The 10,226-nt window shown below is 44.1% G+C and overlaps 1 protein-coding gene across 2 annotated transcripts in view; it reads left to right on the top strand.

Annotated features, from left to right (window-relative positions):
* Positions 1-1,091: 1,091 nt before the first annotated feature.
* The window catches only part of EPHA1 (EPH receptor A1), a 34,875-nt gene continuing 25,740 nt past the window's right edge, over positions 1,092-10,226 (top strand). For both annotated transcript variants that reach the window (XM_064519008.1, XM_064519003.1), the window contains exons 1-2: positions 1,092-1,361; positions 4,610-4,677. In XM_064519008.1, the coding sequence (XP_064375078.1) occupies positions 1,148-1,361; positions 4,610-4,677 (282 nt within the window). In that variant the 5' untranslated portion in view covers positions 1,092-1,147. The remainder of the gene's footprint in view (positions 1,362-4,609; positions 4,678-10,226) is intronic.

Genomic DNA, 10,226 nt, shown 5'->3' with positions numbered 1-10,226 from the left:
TAGGATGTAGACAGGAAAACCTTATATTGGTGCTGTGATGGAAGTGGTTTAAATGGAGGGAAAAGGTGGACATAAAAATTTGAGACTAATAAAGTACTGCAGACTGAGAAAGAGCACTTTAGATAGGATTAAACTGGAATAAATTTAAGGGATAACTGCTCTGAAAGACTTCAGGATCTGGATTATTTGTATTGCTTATATTATTTCTTGTGTTATGTTAAACTTAAAGCTTAGTATTTTGACTGTTTCCTCTGAAAGCAGCCTGAATTTCTCTTGCTTGTGTTCAACCTCCTTGGAGTAGATTTTGGTTTTCTAAGATGTGTGGTTATAGAATGACAGACTCTCAGAAAGATTTAGGTGTAAGGGACCTCTGGAGGTCTGTAGCACCAACCTCTGCTCCCAGCAGGGCTCCTCCAGCGCTAGATCAGCTTGCTTAGGGCCTTGCCCAGGTGAGTTCAGAACATCTCTAAGAGTGACGATTCCTTAGCCTCTCTCGGCAACCTGACAAATTCTCTTCTTCAGTCTTCCTTGAAGAGGAGGAAGAAGAGAGCAGGAGAAATGGAGCCCAACAGCAAGTGGAGGGATACTACCACCTCTGTTTCATGGGAAGGGATATATGGGGGGAGTAACACCCTTTACAACAGAACAATGTCAGAACGGCAGTAGAGATACCATAAAAGGAAGTTATTTCATAATTATATCCCTCCAGGAAGAAACCTAAGGTCCCATGAAGTTTTCCTACAGAGAGAGGGAATCCTGGTATCTCAGTTGCTAGATCAACCCCGGCCGAGCCGCCTGTGGAGCTGGGAGTGGAGCCCGGAGCCCTGGGCAGGACTCAGGTGCCTCAGCAAGCTGTGGGGCTGACCCCAGAGCGCTGCTGTGCGGCAGTCGATCTGGAGCAGCAGTAGGGACAGTAGCAAGGGCAGCCCAGGAGATGGCAATCGGGAGCCTCTTACGGGACTAGAGCAAAGGTAGAGGGAGGCTCCCAGGAAAAAGGGTGGCTACCTTTAAGGTGGGTTTATTTGCCTGCCAGATGGGAAGTCTGTGACCAGCCCCTTTAAAACAGGTAAAGGCAGTAAGGCTTCTCCACCCACTTGCCTTGATCTTTCATCATAACTGTGGGCCAGGCAGGGAGGTTGTGCAATGTATGCGCTCCAGTCAGGAAGGTGCGGGAGAGGTTCATGCACTGGGAGCAGGAGCCAAGGTTCGAGGGCCTGAGCCAGGAGAGCAGGCAGGGGCTGGGAGTGAGGACCCTTCTACAGCCAGCATGGAGCTGAGGACCTCAAGCAGCAGCATGGAGCTCTCCCTCAGCCTCCTTCTCTTTTGCGCTCTCCTTCCTCCTGAGGTGCCAGGGAAAGAAGGTAAGCGGGGGACCTGGCGGTCCATCTGCCCGCAGGGCTGGGCCTGGGTGGGGAGGACCCCCCCCAGAGAAGGCCTCCCCCCCCTCAAGGGGCAGGCAGCTGCGCCTGGCCAACTTGCGTGGGATTCCAGGGACATCACAAACTGCCTGAACAGAGCTGGCAAGGTGCTGCAGGGGCTCTGTTGTCCAGGGAGGGCAGGAGGGTGTAGGAGGAAAAAGCTAGGAACAAGTCCCATTTGACTCTTGGTGGCTCTGTGCATGGAGTTCCCAGATGTTCCCCCTCCCTCTCCACCCTCTCACAGTTGAAGCACAAACACCTTGGCATAGCCAGTTATCCATGAGAGATCTGCCTGTGTTTGTGTTCAACACAAGTGTTGCAGATAACAAGTTTAAATGCAAACTCAGAAAGTCTCCTTTACCCCCGCAAAACACCCCTGCAGTTTCCTGAAAAAACCCTCATGAAGTTAACCCTTATGAGCAAGGATAGCCATTTTTCAGAGACTGGGAAGGTGAGACAGCCTCTCTCAGCTACCTCAGTGCTAGAAGGTAGAGCTGGGCTTTATAATTTCCTCCTCCACCTCACCTTCTAAGCCTCCCCTGCCTCCCTTCTCTGTCCCACTTAGTCCCTTTTGTTAGATGTAGTAATCTTTTTTTCTTCCGTCTTGGCAGTTCCACAGTGGTTGTGAAACATCTGGTGAATGAGAATTTCAGTAGAGAGGTGAGGAAGAATAAATCTCTGCTGTGTTCCCCACCTCCTTCTGCAGTTGATTCCTGCCAGAGACTTCTTTTCAAATCTCTGCTTTGCACAGTGAAAGGTGTCAGGGGCTTTTCCATCTCAGAGATGGTTCTCTACTTTGGCTGCTTCAGGCCCTCAGTCTAGAGGACTTAGTCATAACTGGCAGTTCAGCCACGGGCTCATCTCAGACTCTGTGCGCTGAATACTCTCTTAAAATGTTCGTGACTAGCATGTTTGTATTTAGGGTTTGGCTAAATGGATGCAGCTACTAGATATTGTGGAGAAGGCCAACCCAGGTGAAAAGTAATATAAGGTGGCTCCACACAGGCTCTGGTTTCTGAAAGTGTGTGACCAGTAGTTGGCAGTAATGCACAAGGACTTCTACCTGCCAGTTTCTCACCTATCTCAACCATTTCATTTTGGCTGTGGCTCTGATCCGCTCTTCCTGAATGTGTCTAGCAGGGAGCAGCCCATATCCCTGGCACCCTCTTTTATCTGAAGTTTTTTTTCTTCTGGGGAGACCTCCTCCCTTGCGGTTGGATAGCCACAGTGAGATTCCTAGGAGTGAAGCTGTGATTCAGAGAGCCAGTGGCCCTAGAGTACTCATATTCTCTGTACTCTCATAGTCTCACTGACTTGATCTTCCTTTTTTGCAGCATCCCTGCCAGGTGTTTCACTTTGAGAAAGCTCTTTCTTGTGAATGGGCTTTGCCCACCCCAGTTACTTGGTACCTGAAGGAGCAGCTGCTGGAGGTCCAGCTGCATGGCACATGGGCTGTGGGAGGTTCCCCTCCCTGCCTTTCCTGAGTTTCTTTCCCTTTGCTCTCTACTAGAACTTGCCATGCAGCCCCTCTCACTTCCACATCACTGCTTCAGGCCTGAAGTACGTGGGATAGATATTATCTGGGTGATGGTTCTGGAAGGACAAGCTACCTCACCCTGAGAGTTTTTTGGAGCCAACAATACAAGAATAGTATCTCAAATATCTCAGAGAGACTGAGGGAGAAGAGAAGTGAGTGAGGAGCCTTGCCTGAACAGGGTGTCTGTGGCTAGGAAAGTTTTGCCATATGACCATGCTGGGCGCATGCAGCGAACCTGCAAAACCTGGATTCCTGCTTTTCCCTTCTCCCAATCCTGAGCGGGCATTTCAGAGGTAAGAACAGCAGTGCAATCCCTCTTATCTCTGATTCTGGGCCCACAGCCTGCTTCCTCATTCCACAGGGCTCTTGCTGATGTGCACTTTACACTCTATTAGTTGTAGTTGGCAGGCAGTATTTGTAAAGCAGTCAGACAAGGAGGAGGAAATCTGGTTATTTAAATGCCATTTAAATATTACCCCTCCTACCTTTCACCCCCAAATTCTTTTCTAAGGTGTTTAGAAATGATCCCTCTGAATACGCCTGCAGGAATCCAGAAGAGAATCCAAAGAGTTTTTCCTGTTTCCTATGTTCCCAATCCAGGGCTGCAAAAGTGCACTGAAACCAGTAGTCTGTATTGGCAGCACCATGTTTAGAGGGTACCAAAAGTTGCACATCCAGCAGTATGACTTATCCCAGCTCCTCTCCCTCTTCCCTGTTGGCCTAAGAAGTGATAAATTTTTAATTTCTTTTCACATCAAGACTTCAGGGCAAACTCTGATCATATTCTCAAATTTCTTTGAGGGCTGACAACAAATAGAAAGCTGAGTTTCTCCTCTGTCACACAACTCCAGGAGCCAAATTGTAACACACAGGCAGGCAGTACAACTCTGCAAGAGGTGGTAATGCTGTGCCCTGGAGCAGTTATTCCCTTGCTGTCATAGGTAGTCGCTAAGTGGCTACCTATGGGGATGGCGAGGTGGGTGGGGAGTGAAAGGATTTCAAGGCTGGGATCAGATAGTGCACAGCCTGAATTAGAGGTACAGGTGTAGGCAGTCTGAGAAACTGAAGTGTCTCATGACTTTTGGGTACTGTGACACAGTGGAAAATCCCTTTTACAACTTCACACAGCCTCTGTGCTTTCCCATGTTTCCAGCTCCCCAGCATTGAATAATACCTCTAGGTGACACTGATTGATCTTTTGTGTTGGTAATTTATTTGATCACCCTCCTCTTCATCCATTTTTCTGCTCCTTTCCTACTGGAAGGAAAGATGTGTTCAGCTCCTAATATTGCGTTCCCATTTGAGTAGGTTTTGGTCTCCTGCCCCCATTTGGGGGCAGCTTTAGAAAGCAGAATAGATTTCTTATGGTTTAGCTGCATTTCTGACTGTGTGTGTGGGGGTGTTACTTGCTTGAGCAGAAGATGGAAGGCAGAGTGTCTCATACATTGGGAAGAACTTTTAACTAGCTGCATTGTCATATATCTTCTTATCCTTCCTCTAACCCTGCTTTTTGCCGGTAAAAGAACACAGTGGATGTGGGGTTGCGAGATCTGAGAAGCGCAGACTTTGCTTTCTGTGACAAAACTAGGATGAAGTCACTCTGTGGGCCATATGAATTAGGTCCCTGATTTTGTTTTCCCCTTCTGGTTTTCAGTGAATCTCCTAGACACAAGCACTGCGCAGGGCGAACTGGGCTGGCTTCCAGATCCTCCAGAAGTGGGGGTGAGTATACACATTCCCAGGAAGGGGAGCCATTGGGAATACTATGTGATGGAAAAGCATAACACATGTTGAAATTTCACCCTGCCTCCCAGAATCAGGCTTCTTCTGCAGCTCCGCCCTCTCCGGGAGATTCCTTGCTTTGTAAGTCCCGCCTCTCTTGCAGCCCCTTCACCCCTGCAGTCTCACTCCCTGACTCTTCAAGTGCTGTAAATCTTCTGATGCATATTGCCGTTCAGTAGCTCTTAGTGATTCAGTAGCTCTTAGTGATTCAACATGCCCTTGAAATATATTGTTTTCATGAAATAGTAAACCTGAATGGAGAAAGATGAAAAATCCAATCATCATCCAGTTACTCATCCTCTAACATGTTGCAAATACAGCTTATGCCTCTTCCTCCTGGCAAATAACCATGGCAGAAGTATTTCTGTGCACAAGTCTCTGAGGATTTAGAATCTTTGTATGCTTAAGACTGTTCTGTCTTTTTTCCTCTTGGGTATTAAATTGAATGATTCAGTTACAAAGTTTTTCTTAATTTTTGTGATCAGTAGCTGACCGAAATTATTTACAATTATTTGTTCAGTCAGCTGCTGATCATAAAAATCCGGCCTATTGGGTAGGTGTCAGCGTTCTAGGACTTGATGTGCAGCCCTGATGCTGTGTCTGACCCACACAACTGATGAGTGAAGCACTTCCCTTTGTTCCTGGCTGTAAAATTGAGCTGATGGAAGTGCTTTGAAATCTATTCCTGAAAGCTGGGCAAGTTTGGATCCAAAAAGGCAGCTGAGCTTTCAGCTATTTTTGGTCAAGTAGAGATGAGTGGTCCATCTAGCATTGCAATTTATGTTAGTGAAAAACAGACAGTTTGAAAGATGGCTTCCTTTGGACTGTGGCAGTGGAGGAAGGAAGGCACAAAGAAAAAGGTAACTCAGGCTACGTTGCAGTGGTTAGAATGAGGTATGTTAATACATAGTTCCAGTTCCTCATCCATGCACTGATCTTTCTAGCAAGCCCAAGCTCTCCTAGGGAGGAAGAGTTTTTACCTTGGCTGTTCATACAGTAGACTTGGGTTCAGCCTACTCCTAATTCATTTTTATAACTTTCCTCCATAATATGCTGTGGCTGGTTTAAATATGCCAAAGCCTCCTCCTACTCCCAATAGTCTTTCTGGGTGAGCTAAAGCCAGATAGTGAGGTTCTCCTGTACTATCATAACTGCACTTGTTTCATTTGTACAGCTGTTATAGTTATTATCACATCCTACTCAAAACAGGTGGCCTAAGGAGACATATGTGTAGGTCACATTTTGTCCATAGTTCCCTTTGTTACTATCATCCATCTTTTTGGTGATTTTAACCCAGGATTGGGCTCCAGGCATATACAGGATGAAATCCACATGTTGAAGAGACAGGAAAAACACTGAAAAATGCCTAGTTAAAATAATGTGATAAGAAGACAAAACTTTTCTTATAGAGCAAGTGATTTTGCTGAGTAGGTTCCTAGTGGTGCTAGGAGCTGTCATACCCTTCTGCTTGTGCTAGCTCTGTTTTTTTTTTCCTTTTTTTTTTAAATAAGTATGTTCAAAATACACTTTGTTTTAACTAAGAATTGTAAAAGATTCTAGAGAACACAGCCTGAGAGCAATCTAAACTGATAGATCATGATGCTGATGACAGATGAAGAAACCAATGGATGATGAAGAATAGATTTATTGACTTCTGCTGAGCAACTGTATTGTAGGGATTTGTCTAATCACGTCATTTCTCAATAACTGTTAGGTGAAAGGCTGACAAATTGCCACAAGGCAAAAAGGAACAATAGGTGATCCTCTTGAAATAAGAACTTTGAACAGCTCCTTCTGAAACTGTTCTTCCAGAATGAAGAAGTAAATGTGTTTGAAAGAGAACTGAGATTAATTCAAAACATTTTAACACAAAAAAGCTAAGATTAATGCTAAATACTCTGACTGGCTTTATTAATAGCTCTGGAAACATCAGAGCTGTAGACTTTACAGAGTTTGAGATAAATCTAGATTGCATGTAACAATGCTGCTTGTACATAATCTCATGCCAGAGAGCTCCCATCTGTGAGCTGGATTTGTGTCAATATACTTCTTGCAGAGAGGAGGAATGTGCTGTGAGGAATTGTCACGCTTTATATGGGTAAGGGCTCTGAGACATGGGACAGAAGGTAGATACTTCTGTGGAGGCAGAATTACAACTTTGTTTTCTGCTTCGTTTTAGCCATGCCATGACATGTGTGTTCGTTTCATGCTCAGACACAGTCTATATCCAGTATGCTGGATACGCTCAGCCTAGGAAAACCAAGCTGTAACTCTGTCAGTTTTGGACAGGATGTATCACTTTCCTGGACTTTTAGAGTGCATTAACTGGCAGTGCAATCTTGCCTAAGCTTAAAGGTGTGATGTGAGACAGAAGTAAAATGTTTGCAGAAGTTTTTTTGCTAAAAGGTTTGTGCTAGCTTGCTTTGTAATGGCTGTTTAGAAAGTGTTTCATTCATTTTAGGCTATTATTGAAAACCAGGCCCTTGAAAAGACAGACTGTAGTTCCTGCTTTACAATCTCCTCCCTCCCCCCCCCACCCCATCATCTAACAAATTCCTTGTTAAAATTTTTGCTTCTTTCTGTGAACTTTTTAGATAGCAATACCAGTCAGGCATGGGGAGGTGTATTACAGTACTAATGATAGATTCCCCTCTTCTATCATGCTTTACAGAGCTAATGATAGATCACTTTGAAGGTGTCAGGAGTCTAGAATTCTTGCTCTGACATTTCCTTAACTCTCCCACCGCCAGGCAGCCTGGCTTATCTGAACTGATTTGAAAGATTACTGAATCTATCCAACAAGGAATTTTGAAACCCTACCATGAACAAATTCAGCTACCAGGCATAGTGGCATTGCTACTTGGCAGGTTGAATGATAGCAGTATAAAAAAGTTATCTGCCTCTATTTTGCTTTAAAGTGTAATTGTATCAGCTTTGAACAGATGGGGATAAGAAGCCTCACATGACTTTTATCATCTTCCTGCATTTTGCTTTTTCTGGACAAGGGCAACATGAGCAACATGACCTAACTTTTAAGTTAGCCTTACTGTGAGCAGGGGTTTGCAGTAGAGGTCCAGACATCCCTTCCCACCTAAATCTTTCTGTGTTTCTGTGATAGTTTTGCATTTGTTTGTTCATTAGAATTATGAGTTTTCATTTTTAGCCTAGGCACAAAAGAACCTCCCAGTTCTATCAGAGCAAATGTTTTGAACTGTGTGTAGTATCTGTCCCTATGGATTTGCTGTATTGATTTATATAGGTCTATGATACAGAACATTGGGCAGTACAATATTTGTGTTTAGTTGCTACAGTTATGCCACCCTCAGCTTGTGTGCCTATCTTGAAGTTTTCCTTTCATCCACTTATTTCCAGTTCCTTTTTGTGACAGAGGGAACAGCATTTGTGTAATCGTCATATGTTCACAAGTACATGTGACCATTTAACTTCTTTACTGTTTGTACTATAGGATGCTGTGTGCATTCAAGATGGCATTCTGTCTCTATGCAGTTGTCTGGATTGCAAATTAAACAAACTTATATTCTTTGGTGGCTTATATGTTTTCTTGAGAGGCATGCTGTCACCGGCCCTGCAACTGCCTTTGCTTGCAGAAGAGTCCTTTTTCACAGTAACTTTGTTTTTAACATTGGATATCTGTTTTTTCATAAACCAGGTCGTCTCTGCTGCTGCTACTAATTGCCAAATCACGCCATCTTTATTATATATTAAAGATTCAGCAATGTTCAGCTCAGTTCTCAGCTTGTAGCTAGTTTGTGGAATTTATTTTTCCCAAATGATATATCGCATGGATGACAGCATTCGTAAAGTTTCCAGATGATTTTCTAATCTCCTTTCTAGACTGCCATTGTTCTCAGGCAACCATGCATAGCGAGGTGGAGGACATCATTTTTTCTGCTTATTCCATACTCTTGCTTGCTTCCATACATACTTGAAAGTGTGGCTACCACTTACAAACTTTCTACCAAGTCTCCCAGTGTGAGTGGCACCTGACCCGCTCAACTCTTCCAAAGCCTAGCTTCACACAGGACTAAGGATGTGCACATAATCCCAGTGACCTAATGTATCCCAGAGGCTACTCATAAATTTGCTGTTGACTGCAGTTATCATGGCTCCAAAAACATTTGAAAAACTTTGGCCTTGATGGAAAATCCCCTTGTGTAGTTCTGTGGCCCGTTGTTTCACAGGAGGTTTGGTTATGTTTGCAGCAGCTGCTAAAGCTATGTGGATGCAACTTGAGTGAGCCAGTGCTCATATATATTTGTATTTTTTGCATCTCTTATTTTTGTATTATATCCCAGGCATAGTAAAAATTTAATGCTGGTCAATTATTTTCTTTAGGTAACAGACTAGATAAAGTGCCCATGACCTGTCAGCAACTTTTATGTCATTAGCCACAATATATTGTTTACATGCCTTTAGGTTTTGGCAAGATTAGGTAGTAGTGCTCAGCTGAACTAAGATTTCCAGATGTTAATATCAGACGATGGCTGGGTTCTGTTTCCACCACTCCTATTCAGACGCATATGCCTGGCCATGAAGGAAATAGGTGTTATGGGCCACAAAGCCCTCAGTCTGCAAGGGATTAGAGCTTGGCACTTCTATTTCATTAAACCTAGGCAGCTTGCTTAATCAGGCTTCTTCATATCTTACTCAGATAGTCCTATCTGGAACAAGCCTCAGCCAGTCAGCTTTATGTAGCATTCAAAGTCAGTGTGAAAAATAATCATCATAAACACTGCTGTGTGCATCTGTCCCACATTTGCTGAGAATGCATGTCCTTTAGGATATAACTCAAAGGGACATTAGCACCTCTGAGACCCTGGAATAGAGTAGCATTATATACCTCAGCCTGCTCTCAACTTAAGTGTCAGGCCTAGATGAGTAGCTCTGGCAAGTGATCAGGGTCTGCACAGAGATAAGGGACAAATGCCTAGTAAAATCCACAACTAATTGGAAATGGGAAGAGCTCTGGCTTCAGGGTCATATCCTGCCATGTTTTGCTGCTGTTGATATGCAGATTGGTGGGGAGACTTGCTGATGATATTCTGTTAAGTGAAAAAAAGTTATCTTTTGTGCATTTGGGAGAGAAAGAAAAAAATGTTACGCGTGTCCAGGTATACTTTAGTTTACTCAAGTATTGATCAGAGGGCTGAGAGAAGGAGTATGAAAAGTGAGATGAGAAGAAGTAAACTATAAATTAATAATTGCACAGTGGGCCATACTGCATGAGCCATAACCAGGTGGCCCAGGATGAATTTACCGCCCCCGAACCACGTAGCAATCTTAGCTACTCAACTCAGTTCTGTAACTTGAAGGGGCAGAAAAGACCACACTCTGAGCCAAAGCAAGGATCTTGTACAACCATTACATCATCACCATAAAATCTCAGGCACTGAAATGGTGATAGCTGTGTTGCCTAGCAACTTCAGCAAGCTGATTCACCCTTTTATAGCTGTTGAATGAGAGTGGAC

The sequence above is a fragment of the Dromaius novaehollandiae genome, chromosome 1, assembly GCF_036370855.1.
Source record: "Dromaius novaehollandiae isolate bDroNov1 chromosome 1, bDroNov1.hap1, whole genome shotgun sequence".
In the NCBI taxonomy this organism is placed as follows: domain Eukaryota; kingdom Metazoa; phylum Chordata; class Aves; order Casuariiformes; family Dromaiidae; genus Dromaius; species Dromaius novaehollandiae.
Note: the sequence above shows the minus strand (reverse complement) of the source record. Positions and strands in the feature narration are given on the sequence as shown.